Below are 13753 nucleotides of genomic sequence, written 5' to 3' on the forward strand. Positions count from 1 at the left end.
TGTCTTGTTACTCTGCTCAGTGTCTGAACTCCTGGACTTTGAGGAAGCCTCCTTGGTACCTATTTTTGACTTCTAAGATCTTCTGAAAAGCCCCATGATGATAATTCTGTTTTGTTAATTCTTCTGTGCTTCATAAGTACTTAAAATTAATCCTCTGTTGTCTATAATTTAGAAAGTGCAAGAGGGCATCATTATTTTATTTCCTTAGCTGGATTAGCATATATTGGCATAGTTGCTATCACCAAAGCATACCTGTATCTGAGAAAATCAATTATAAGAAGAAATTTAAGCCTACCTAATCCACTTAGTGTTGGGAAAGAAGGAAGGAAGGAAGGAAGGAAGGAAGGAAGGAAGGAAGGAAAGAAAGAAGGAAGGAAGGAAGGGAGAAGATCAACTGCTTCTTGGAGGACATTTTTGCATATTTCATTCAATGTTTCTCAATGGTGACAGGTGTGACCAAAAATATGAAGATGGAGATTTATCACTGAAATATAGGTCTTGAAAGTCCTTTCTAATCAACCATTTTATAGTAGCTGACTGAAAAATAGCTCAGTTAGGTAGTGTCTAGTTTAAAAAAAAAACTGTATGTTTCCTTTCTTACTTCTTGGCAAAACCAATTTAAAAAAACTGTCAGCTACTGAAAATGAGTCTTCCAGTGATTTGGTATCAGCACTTCTCTCTTTCTGCTGCGTTTTGCATAGAACCACATGTGCATTAGTATTGAATAAATGCTTGAAAGTGACAGAATAATTGAATGAATTTCTCCAACCCTTCCTGTTCATTCTTTCTAATGTACAATGACACTTACTGCTAGGAGTCTCATTGCTAATCTGTACTCCTCCTGCTACAAAGTTAGTGTCTTCCTCCTCTTTCCCTCATTAAAGTTAGAAACAGCTGATCAACCCTCTCTGCCCATGTGATAAATTTTCAAGTGACTCCACAGCCTTTAAGAAATAGTAAAAAGAGTCATTGCATTCTTGATAAATCCATTTATAAAAGGGCAAAGTTGCAAAAAGTAATCAATTTGCCTGTTTGCCACTTCCTCCACATCTGTGTTAATTTCACCTCCATCGCCAATTCAAAAAGCCCAAGAAGGTCAGGACCTGGTTTGTTGTATTCCCCCATTGATTCCAAGCTGCCTGCAAGGTGCCTAGCACTTGGTGGGAATTCAACAAGGACTTCCCAAAGTGAATGGAAAGCGACCATGTATCACCTTCAGCTATAGATTCACTTTACAACTATATAACCTCACTGGTAGAAAACTCTCCCTAAGTGATAGAGATTATGGCAACAACAAGGACAACAGTAACAGTAAAATGCTTACTGAATATTATGTTCTGTTCTATGTGATTTAATGCGTTAACAGTTTAACCCTCTGATAGGGTTCAGGACACACTAGCCCCGTATCTGGCACCTTGGCACGTTGATTATGTTAAGCTGAAGGAGTCTGAAAAAGCAGGAGAAAGGTCACTCTGACACCTACCCCTTCACCCCTAAAACTGGTCATAAAACCTTCCTGTGAGAGAGGAGCATCCTTTCTTATCTGTCTTATCTCCTAAGACAAAGAGAAACTGTGGCAGGCAGTTATACAGACATAAGCAAGGCAAGGACAATGGGCCAGGTACGGAAGGTCACCAGGGTGGAAGGCACCAGGGACCTAGCAACTGGGGAAACAAGGACCTCATCCCCAGGGTAACCTTTCCTCCCCTAGCATATAGCTATTTTAACCCCCTGACCTTTCATATTGTCGGTCCTGCAGTTCAGACCTTCCCCCCAATATATGGCTAGTCATATGGTTTTAGGCCCCCCTAGAGCTAAAAGAAGGGTTGGAATCGCCTTAAAGGACATTCATACGAGCCCTTGAATTACCACTCTCTCTTAAACATTAAGCCCTAGAGATAACATCTAGGCCTCAGTCGTGTTTCAGCCCCAGACCCGGAAAAGCAGCAAAACCAGACAAGGGATGCCACAGCTGACATCAGGACCAGCTGCCCTGCCCCAGCACCCACCAATCAGTGGAGACCACAGCCCTTTCCCTGGAAAGCTGATGAATATTCTTTTGAAACCCTCCCTGGGTCCTCCCCTAAAATGTCTATTCCTAAAAGCCCTTAAGGACAAAGGGCCCAGGGAGGTGCTCCCTCCCTCCCACTAAATGACTATTGACAGAAACTAACAGAAGCGTCATGAGGATGTAATTTCCTCTGTGGCTATTGCCCAGGATGGTGCGAATGGTGCGAAGGGAGGGAAGCGAATCACCAGGAGGAGTCAGATGGTGGTAGGTGGGAGAGACTAGCTCTACAATTTCTTTATTGCTATTAAAACATACTTGTTCCTATCATAATGGCCTGTGTCTTGTGCTTATCCTTTTCTTTTTTCTGAAAATATTATATATTTCCAGGAACAGCTCCTCATTGTCTTTTTCTTTCTAAACGTTGAATAAGGTTATGATAAATATAGAGCACAGGTGGGCCCACGGGCCGAGTCCAGCCCTCCACCTTGTTTCTACCTGGCAGCAGCACCAAGCTCCTCACCCCCAGTTAAGGAGTAGTCACGTTTATACAGTCCTCAAATTATATTCGGCCCTTTGAAGACAACCACAAGGCTGATGTGGCCCCCCAGGGAAAATGAGTTTGACACCCCTGATATAGAATGTTTCAGTCTCACTGCTGAAAATCCAGTTAGGAAAAAATCTCAGTAAACAGACGACACACAAAGATGAAAAGAAACAGGAGAGCTTTATTTAAGTCCTCTAAATAAAAGTCCAAAGATGAGGAAAAATAACTTTGAATACATGAATAAACAATGGGAAACAAGGAGTCACGTATCATATCCTAGGTTAACACAGAAGGTTTAAGCGCAAGCAAGCAAACTGAGGAGCGTTATTTCCCACGGAAAGAAGGTCGTCTGTCTGTCTTTGTCTGCAGCATCAGTTCTACTGCCTCAGTCGGTGCAGCGCAGACTTGTCTGCCAGGGCATTCCTGAGGGGGAGCAGCAGGAACCTCCGCCCAGCATTCCATGCTGTGTTCTAAGGACTTGATGCAAGCAAACTGTTCTCTGAACGATCGTGTTTTATGTAAAGTTCATACAGATTTAGCATTCTATTCCATCATATAGGTCTTGTTTTAGTACAACATATTTCTCCCCTAATATTTGAGTAAAACTGATATTTCAGCAAGATTATTGTATCCACCTATGATTTCTCCTACATGGCACCTGGAGTAGGAGAATCCCAGTTTAGAAGCACATTCTAAGTGGAGTACTCAACATCATCTCTACCCAAAACTCAAGCATGTAAAGTTAAATAAGATGGAGGACTACACAAGTAAAAGAAACCTGCTCACAGCTGGCAAATTGATTTGTTTGTGCTGAATGGCATCTGCCCTGACATTTAAAAAGCAATACTAAGTGAAGCACAAGAGCAAAGCAGGGAAGCAGGTTGACCTCATAAACCATGAGGTCCAGACGTTCATCAACCGTAGTTTTCTTTCTGCAAACCACTAACTAACAAGCCTGTCTAACACACTTATCTTTCCAATTTTTTCAAAAATTACCATTTTCCAAAAGGTCTTCTTAATTTGCCTTCTGTAACTAACCGTTGCTAGCAAAGTGCTCCATACCTTCCAGCTAAAATGCTCTGAAATGTCAGTGTGTTATCTAAAAAGACCAATATAATCAGCTGAAGCCTTTCCCTTCACACTACACAGGGAAGCATACTAAAATAAAACAATAGCGAGATGGCCGGAGAAGCTTAAAGTGACTATATTCCTACGCACAGCAGCAGGAGAGCCCCCTACTTCATACAATCCCTTCACTCTTTGTCTTCATGCTTGAAAGAAAACCACCCTTCATGTCAGAAACGTGACTGTGAAGGGCAAGCGCTATGAATGAGTCAGCACCTGTACTCTTGCCCCTGACATCTGATGTGGCCGTTCCCTGCCTATGTGTCGGATCCTCTGCTAAATCGTAAGATCCTGGAGGGCAGGAGCCCTTGCTTAGGGCTTGTCTTTGCCTCCGGTCTCTGGCTCCATGAGAGTGTGTTCAAATGTCCATTTTTAACCATCAAGTGGACTGGTCTTTGTTTTGCATTTTTAAGTTGACTCAAAGATTTCCTTGTTTGATGATGCTCACCTGCTTTCTTCACTAAGAATAAGTTGAGGAGCTTGGTGTGGGGACAGGAGTTTGCAAAATGAGCAGCAGTAATCTCTGCGAAGTGGGAATGCAGGGAAGGCACCAAGACTGAGAGGCCAATCACAAAGCCTGCTCTTCTGCCAACTGAATGGTAATGTAAACTTGTCAATGATAAGGGAGATGGGTTGTAAGAAATTCTGGGTCCCATTTCAAATGAGATAATATAGGAAAATTTGTACAAAAATATAGCAGGCTATATTTTTAGGCTATAGGCTATAGTAACTGAGCACCTGTCCATGCTAGTTATTATTGTTAGGTCTGTACCTTCTGGTTATATTCTTGTCTTTGACAAGGCCTTAACTTTATTTCTTGTTTATTTCCCCTCATCACAAAACCCTAAGATTAATGACAGAGTGTTTGTGAAGTGTTTTGAACTCCTTGATGTGTTATAAACAACCCAAATACCATTTTATTTATGTAAACTGTGTCTACCCGGTGAGTCCACTTAAGTATCTGAGAGGTTCTCACCTCTGCCTCGTAAGACTTAATAAATGATTCCCTCTGGCTCTAAAAGCAAGTACTTTTTCAATGACAGTGGGAGGGAAAGCAAAGGAATTGCTCTGTGACATCTGCTGTGTAACGTTCTTCGAATGGCGCATCTCGATAAATGCATGAGGGTCCTCGGAGAGTTACTGCACACCGTGAAGAGAGAGTGATAAAAATCCCAGTACCTCTGAAAAACAAGGGGAGACAGATTACAGTCAGAAAAGCCCCACAGTTTCCATCCAGAGACATTGGCAATGATAAGTTTAGGCCTGACTTTATACAAAATGGCAGCTTTCTGGGGTCTTGAAATTGAGATGTCCAGGAACCGAGGGGGTTGTCTGTAAGGAGATGAGTGAGAAGAGGGAGCATAATACTCTACATACACTTCAGAACCCATAGAAGGAGACAACATACACTTACATGATGTGCTGGGAGCACTGTAAACCCAAATCACAATTTTAAATTAGTCTAAATATTATTGTCAACTCTTTATGTGCCCGGTGTGACTCACACATTTAGATAATTTATCAGTGAATGAGGCTAAGGCAGGTTAAGTGCCCTTTAAAAGGTAAGATAGTTAATAAGTGGCGGAATCAGATTGAACCTAAGTCATTGGCCTCCAAACCCAATGAGCTTTGCACTCTGTACCTGATACCACTCCACGTGTTGAAGACAGCCTGTGACTGCTAAAGCCCAGAGCAGGAGGCTCGAGGGAAGACCTGGCTCCCAAAGGCAGCAGAGTCCACATGCAGAGTGAGGACTCAGCTTTGTCGGTTATTTTCTCTATGACTCTTCGCAGGGTTTTTAACACAGTTGGCCCCTGAACAACAGAGGTTAGAGGCGCCAACCCCCTGTACAGTCAGAAATCCGCATGTAACTCTTGTCCCCCCCCCCCAAATTTAACTACTATTATAGCTTGCTATTGACTGGAAGGCTTACTGATAACATAGTCAATTAACATGTATTTAGTATGTTGCATGTATTACATACCATATTCTTACAGTAAAGTAATCTAGAGAAAATACATTGTTACTAAGAAAACCATAAGGAAGAGAAAATACATGTACAGTACTGGACATATTTATCCACACCATGAGTTTACATTGTCTGTGTACAAGATGGAAAACGTCTGTGTATAAATAAATGCACCTGTGTCGCTCGGACCGTGTTGTTTGAGGGTCAGCTCTGCTCAGTTTCCTGCCTACTGACAGCTTCGAGATATTTCAGAGTGAATGAAATAATCTACATGAAACAATTTGCTGTAATCTCTGGTAAATACTGTATGAGCAATCTCAAATGTTATTATGGTTTCCTTCATCTAAATTGATGGGAAGAAAGTAAAGCTGCCACCTTTATATAGTTGTCTGATGTACCCTTAAGTGGACAAACCTCTCGAGACATCCCCAAGTGCCATGCTCTTCATGCATCTCTGCCCTCCATGCTTTGCTGTTGTAACACTCTGCCTCGCAGGTGAGGTGGTCTTAAAAGCATCCTCAAAACCAATTTTTTAATTAGGATTTTCTGCACATCCCTTGCAGTCTGGGAGCACTTTACACAGAAAACCAGAGGAAGGTCACGGACTCTTTACCTCCAGGTCGTCGTCAGGGATAGCCCTTTTCCACTTCCCATTCCACCGGATGTGCTCGTAGGCGTTGACTGCCACTTCGATGGCTTTGGGACAAGAATGGCAAGCCTGTATCACCTGCAGATGAAGCACAAAGTTTCTCTTGTTTAATGCACACATAAGATTCATTTATTCCACTTCCAGAGACATCATGAGCGTACAGACCTGTTGGGTTCCTTGGAGCTCTGAAATGCCGTTGAGACATCTCATGCCTCTGAACATTCACACACCCTGCCATCTCCTTTGGCAGATGGGAGGGCTCATAACACCAAACTGGTGTCCTTCACCACCCAGGAGCAGGCGAAGAAGAAGTTCTGACAAAGAAGGTGGCAGCCTGATGAAAGGCACGTCCGGCCCTGACAGTCCTCACCCCTCCCACAGCACCTGTGTCCACCAGAAGACCTCCAGTTTCTCTCTGCCAAGATGGCCCTATCTCTAGAAGTCCTTTGGGTGTGACCCATTTTCTTTTCAAAGTGACCAAGCTGGCTCTTCAATGTGACCACAACCGGTCCTAAGGGAACCTGTACTTCTGGCCCATCATTATCAGCAAAAGCGTTATTGACTCCCAATCTCATCACTTTTTTTTTCCTTTGCCAGCAGACAAGCAGCTTCAGCCACAGACTTTCTCCTTTACATTTTCTCAGCGTGAGTTACACATCAATTCTGCTTTTCCCTTGAAACCTCAGAGAACAAATCAAGTTCTCTGTGGAGTCCTCTGAAAACCTCCCTCACGGGGCGTGAGATGAGAAGGAAGCCCCTCTAACCCTCCATCAGCGGGAAGGCATGCCTCTGCACTTAATCTTCTCCAAAGGAATTCTTCCTAATTTTCTGGTCCTTCTCAACCTCAACCTATTGTCGTTGGGGAAATGGTCACAAAACTGGTTTTCCCGACCTTGTTTACACATCCTTCATTAGTGGTCCAGTATTGCATTTTTTGATGTGGTAGTAAGTGCATCATGTCCTGGGTCCTTGAGCAAAACTGAGATGGGATGATTATCACTTTAATATCCATTTAAGTGTATGTATGTATCCAGGTCTATTGATTGGAGGTCGACCTGACTGGAGGGTCCATGCCAGAGAGCTAAAGATAAGAGCAGGTGAGATGGAGCCAGCTAGCTGACAGTACACCTGGAATGCCAGTCTGAAGAGCTTGGGATTGATTTAACAGATAATAGGAGGCTATTTCATATTCTTAATGAAAAGCAATGCTATATTCAATTCATTCCATTAGGAAGCCTTCTTGAGCACTGTGTTTAGCACTACAGTCATAATCCTGAAAAGTTTATGACCTGCTTTTAGTCTTTGGGGAGTTTACAACTTAGTTGAAGAGACAGAGATATTTGAAGTTAGACAACAATATAAGCCAGAAAATAATAAGGGACCATAGAGATCAAGTGTCCCTTGAGTACCAGGAGCAGAAGCACAAAGGAATGCACAAGGTATTAGGGCAGAGAGCAGGGAGGAGGCTCACTGGGATGCACCCAATGGCTGCTCAGCTGGCATCACTGTTGATCATGAGAATAAAGGGTAACTGAAGCTTTGAGAATGAATAAGTGGGGCCCATTGATTAATCAGATACGGGAAATAAAGAATGCAACTTTGAGACCTGAGATGAAGGACAAAGAGGGGTGCCACTGATTGAAGTGAGGAAATTGGAAGGGCAGACTAATTTGGAAATGAGTAGATAGTGAGCAGGAGGGTATTGCACATGCAGTGTCTCGGTGGCAGTCAAACATGTGCATGGTGGATGCTTCAACAGCAGGCCAAGGTGAGGGTGATCTGTGCACCATCAAAGAACGTGCTGGCATCCTGGCTGGAGTGGCTCAGTGGACTGAGTGCTGGCCTGCAAATGGAAAGGTAGAAGTTCAATTCCCAGTCAGAGCACATGCCTGGGTTGTGGACCAGGTCCCCAGTGGGGGATGTGCAAGAGGCAACCAATCGATGTTTCTCACATCTATGTTTCTCTCCCTCTCTTCTTCCCTCTCTTCCCCCCTCTATAACATCTTTTTTAAAAGAATGTCTTGGCTAAAGTTATGGGGCTTAATAGAGGGAATAAATGGAAAAGACAGAGGACCATGGTCTGAGGAATTTGAAGCTACCAACGTGAGGTCACTGAGTGCGTGGTTGGGGAGAAGTGTGCAATAACATTATACAGTGTTTCCCTCAAACAGACATAATAGATGCAAATAACATCAAAGCATAGGTACGCAGAGTAAACTGATTAGCAGGTACAGTGTTTTGAATATTTATTACCTTTGTTTTTAGTATACTTCAGTGGTTTATATGATTTAATTTTGACAATGGTTGTGTTTAACAATAAGCTCACAGAATGTAACAGTCAGCTCTCATGAGCAACGAGGAGTCAATGACAGCACACAGCTGCTCCTGGCTGTCCTGGTCTTTAAGAAGCACAGTCATAAGCCATGGCAGACTGAATGTATGCATTGAAGCTCCAGACCAGTGAAGGTATCAGAATCATCCTGTCCAGGGGCTGGGTCCAAATAAGCACAACATAAACACTTGTTTAACGAGAGGACCCATTCACATACATATTCTGGGCTCAGAGCACAATGCTAAGCTGCTGACCACGGCTTTCTCAGTCAGGTCTAAACAAATAAAGGAATCAGGCATCATCAATCTATATGACGTAAGCAGGTGGGCTGGAGCGAGAGATCCATCGGCACGGGACCTCTGAAGAGTCAGCATTTCTGAGCCTCTAGAAAGTGTAACTAGAGGATTTCTGCCTGATCTCATGGCTGTCAGGGCTGGCAGGTAATTTTCCAGGACCTTGGTTTTGGAAAATTGAGACAAATGGAGCTGCTCGTTTCTCTGCAGCCGAGATGAGGATGGCATTATGTAGCTCTGTGTAAAAGAGACAGAGAAAACCTGAGGCTGACTAATTGCTTTGAACACTAGTTATAAACTATGATCAGGGTACCAGAGAATGTTGGCGTTGCAAGGGACCCTAGAGATTATCCAATCTTCCTAATTTCAGATTAAAGGAATTGAAACCCAGAGAGGTACAGTAAGAGGAAGCATGGTCTTGGGTTTTCTTCATCTGAATGTAGTGCTCTTTCAAATATAGTCTCACGATCTGATTTTAATCCCTAGTCAATGACTGGTGAAATGTTTTAAGGACACAAGTCCCATTGTACAGATATGTTAAGACAAGCAACAATCTCTTCCATAATTATTGTAGGTTGTATCTTGTTGAAATTTCAAAAGAATCCCCCGGTGAGGGCAGAGATGTTGTGAATCATGTGAAAATAGGACCCATCCAGACCCCATACATGTTCTTCCCTAAAGACCCGCAAACACGTCCTTTCCGGAGGATGGGCCCTAGTGCCTGAGCAACCCAGAAATAATGATTTGAATTTGAGAGTTACCCGTATAGGGATGATGGCTGAAATTAACCCAAAGATTGAATCAAGAATACAATGACACTAGCATTATAAACACAAAAAGCATGAAGAAAGCAGAAAGTTTGTAATGAGGCCCTGTACATGGCTTAGCTATCCATTCAGAAAACTGATTTCTATGCTCTGCATAAATAAATTCCTAAGCCCTATTCGGTCTTTTTTTCCATTTTTAAAATTTTTTAAAATTTATTTTTAGAGAGGGGGAAAGGGAGGGAGAAAGAGAGGGAGAGATACGTCAATGTGTGGCTGCTTCTCGAGTGCCCCCTACTGGGGACCTAGCCCACACGCCAGGCATGTGCCCTGACTGGGAATCGAACTGGCAACCCTTTGAGACCAGCACTCAATCCACTCAGCCACACCAGCCAGGGCAACCCCACTCATTCTTCATGGAAGCTACAGTGGGCACATTTAAAGATGCAGTACCCACACAGCGACACAGGGACTTTGTCCTTAGGCGTTCCTTACCTCTACTTTTTTGCCAACACTGAAGAGACACAAAAGATGTGAATAAAAGTTACTCTCCTCTTACAACATATTACCTACTTCCCAACTAAGGTTTCCAGATTTAGCAAGTAGTAATAGTAAAGGTTTTCCAATTAAATTTGAATTTCAGATAGACAACAGTAATTGTTTAGTATAAGCACATCCCAGATATTGCATGGTACATATTTATACTAAAAGTTACGTACAATTTATCTGAAATTCCGATTCACCGAGCCTCCCGTATTTTACCGGGCAACCCTACGCCCAGTCCCTATTTAGAAAATGTTCGACTAAGTTACGGACACAGGAACGTACTTCATTCATAGGTCAGGAGCCCAACTTCACAGATTTGGTGTCCTGACTCGCCCATGGCCTAATCCCATATATCACAGGGAGATAACTTCTCACCTTTCATTAAGGCAAAAAAAAAAAAAAAAAATCAAGTGGTTCTTAATCTGCAGTCTTTAGACGCACGAAGTCCAAAGCTCCCACTGCTGTCAGTAGGTTTTGCTGACCCTAATAACTAAGTTTTCTGCTGACATGAGACGGGTCTTGCAGCACGAAAGCCTCCTTCAGCCTGGCAGTGTTCCAGCTGTCTTCACTGGCATGTCGGGCTCCTTCCAGAACTAAGCAGCTAGACGCACCTGTAGGCCTCTGTAATTATTTCACAAACCAACACCAACAACAACAAACACCCTTCAGAGACAGTTGAGAGACAGCAAACTCTACATCATCACTAGATGCTGACTACCAGTAACCTTGAGAAAGGACTGGTATGCACCCAGAAGGGAGAAGCTTCTGTTACCATTTTCTGGTCTGAGAAACGGAAGACGCCCCAAGTCTTCACCTTCTGTATGTCCCTGGTGTCTCTTCCTTCATGGAAGAACGATTAGTCAAAAGGAGCTCTTTCTACTGTGGTGGCACCTGGAAAGACTTTTAGATACCTCCCCTCATCTGACACCTAAAAGCATAGATTGCTAAATAGGTTCAGGTGCCACCCTTCCAATACGAGCAGCAATGCTAAGCCACTTCCGCAGAAACATTCTAAAGCTGCTTCTGTGCTTTTATATTAACATACTTGTGTGCAGACAGGCACTTCCTAATCAAAGAGACTTCTTGTGCCCTGGGCTTCACGCCCAGCGTTGTTCAACAGCAGAAGCCATCCACACCGGCCCCAGACCCTCACACACCTTTCCCTCCCCTGGGAAAATAGCTTTCTCGCCCTACCTGAAAACCCAACCTTGGTTCCCTGGGGTGTCACTTCTTTCTGAATTATGCTGAGAAAAAAAAAATCAAATGTCCTTTTGTACCCTGGAAAGCAATTGCCGACCATATAATTCTTTTTCCCCCACCTTATGTAATTTATACATTGCCTTTCGGTGAAATACACCCTCTACAAATGTGCTTTGTATTTGGCAGACAGCATCTTCAGCTCTGACCTTATTCCTTGTAAATAAGGAAACCAAATTCCCTATCCACAAGAGAACAAATCACTTTATCTTCTGGATAAATGAGCCAGTCGCTGACTTGTTGTAAAGATGACTTTGTCTTTGGAAAGTCGGGCTATAGAGAAGTTGTTCTAAATCACTGTGAAGCATCTGCATAGTAAATTGAATAGGTTTTCTTCAGTTTGGGTTTGGAAGGGGGCCAGTTCTCTTATGCTGTTGGTAGCAATAAAGTGATTATGATACCAGCCATCCACCCGTGGCCACTAACTCTATTCTAAGTCTCTTTCACATATGAACCCAGTAGAGGAACTCAGGGGAACAAAACAGAACTGATAAGAACACGCTAATGGTAAACAGAGTGTTCCTTGGAACACATAATTGTAGGCCTCCAGTCCAAGCTGGGGGAGCCACCCACAACTACGGGAGAGGCTGCTACAGTGGACAAGGGTTCGTTCTGGGCGGAGGAGGGAAGGAAACAATCTTTGTTGAACAGCATTACCAGGCTCAACAATTTCCTTGCCTTACTCACCCATTCCTTGTTGGATGACCCTGAAAAGTTGGTATTTTTACCTTCACCTTTCAGATGAGAAAATTGGGGTCTGAGAGATCAAGGATCTTGATTTTAAAAAAATCGTACAGCTAGTAAGTGGCCAAGCCAGAGCACATGCACCTGCTTACTAAGCTGCTGCCCCAGCCCTCCTCGCTGTTCCCTCTCAGAGAACTGCTCTTGTGAAAGGGACTCAGGGGCCTCCCTCACATTTGCAAGACTTCTTACTGGAGAACAGAAACTCTGTCTGAAGGCTCTTTCTCCCTTATCTGGCTCTTCAAGGAGAATAAGGAAAGATGGTCTTGTAGTTGCTTTTGCAGAGACTGGTTCCACCCACAGGCAACCAGCAGTGGGTTTCAGACGAAAGCTCAACGTTTAGTCTCTAGACAGTCTCAGACGCTGCCTCTCCTGGCTGGAAGGGCCCCTGTGGGTAAACCAAACCCAGACGTACTGATCCCACTACACAGCAGACATGCAGTAATAACAACAGCTCCAGCCACCATTTGTTTAATGCATCTGGCTTTCCATACCGTACTCGTGATGAAGACCCCCTAATTTGTACCTCGGGCCAGGACCTTTCCCTGAACACCAGATTCATACATCAAACTGCCTGCCTGAGGCCCTCACTGGTATGGCTCAGTGGTTGAGTGCCAGCCTGTGAATCAAAGGGTTGCTGGTTCAATTCCCAGTCTAGGATACAAGTCTGGGTTGCTGGCCAAGTCCCCACTGGAGGATTATAAGAGGCAACCACACATTGATATTTCTTTCCATTTCCCTTCCCCTCTCTAAAAAATAAATAAATTTTTTTAAAAAACTGCCCACTTGATATTCACCTGGATGTAGGCACCTCAGTCACAACAGAACCCCTGACCTTTTCTTCAAAATCAGCTCCCCCTTGCCTTGTTTCTTTCTACCTCAGGAAATGTCCCCTTGATTCTTTACATTCCTCTGGTGAAAATCCTCGAAGTTATCCTTGACTCTTCTCCTTACAGTGCACAGATAATCAATCAGCAAAACTCAATGACTCCCTCTTTCAAACAGGCCAGGAATCTGACCACGTTCACCACGTCCACTGTGGGTGTAAGCCACCCCCATCTCTTACCCAGATTTTTGCAATACCTTTGCCCCTGCTAGAGTTATTCTCCAAAAGGCTGTCAAAAACATCTTTGTGGAATATAAATCAGACTATACTTCCCAACTCCAAATCCTTCACTGGCTTCCTATGTCATTCAGTGTCAAAAACCAAGGACATGACCACAACACACAAGGCCATGTGTATGGTCCGTAAACCACGCTCATATACAGCTCTCTGACTTCTCCTCCTCCTGACTCACTCCTCTCCGGCCACTCCGGCCTCCTGCTCTTCCACAGACATGCTTAGCTCTCTCCGACCTCAGGTTCCTTACACCTGCTTTTCTTATACCTCAATGTTTTTCCCTCCATTCAGGCATTCACATGACTTCACGTCCTTATTTTCTCTCATCACCTTTGTAAAGCAGCACATATACAAAGACCAAAAAAAAAAAGGCATTCTCTTATTTTCTTTACCTTTTTTACA

The 13753-nt window shown here is 43.5% G+C and overlaps 1 protein-coding gene across 1 annotated transcript in view; it reads right to left on the reverse strand.

Annotated features, from left to right (window-relative positions):
* Positions 1–2611: 2611 nt before the first annotated feature.
* The window catches only part of ASB4 (ankyrin repeat and SOCS box containing 4), a 56885-nt gene continuing 45743 nt past the window's right edge, over positions 2612–13753 (reverse strand). Inside the window, exons 4-5 of the mRNA XM_028526013.2 lie at positions 6263–6376; positions 2612–4861 (exon numbers count right to left, since the gene is read on the reverse strand). Coding sequence (XP_028381814.1) covers positions 4673–4861; positions 6263–6376 — 303 coding nt within the window. The 3' untranslated portion in view covers positions 2612–4672. The remainder of the gene's footprint in view (positions 4862–6262; positions 6377–13753) is intronic.

The sequence above is a fragment of the Phyllostomus discolor genome, chromosome 10 (genome assembly GCF_004126475.2).
Source record: "Phyllostomus discolor isolate MPI-MPIP mPhyDis1 chromosome 10, mPhyDis1.pri.v3, whole genome shotgun sequence".
NCBI lineage: Eukaryota > Metazoa > Chordata > Mammalia > Chiroptera > Phyllostomidae > Phyllostomus > Phyllostomus discolor.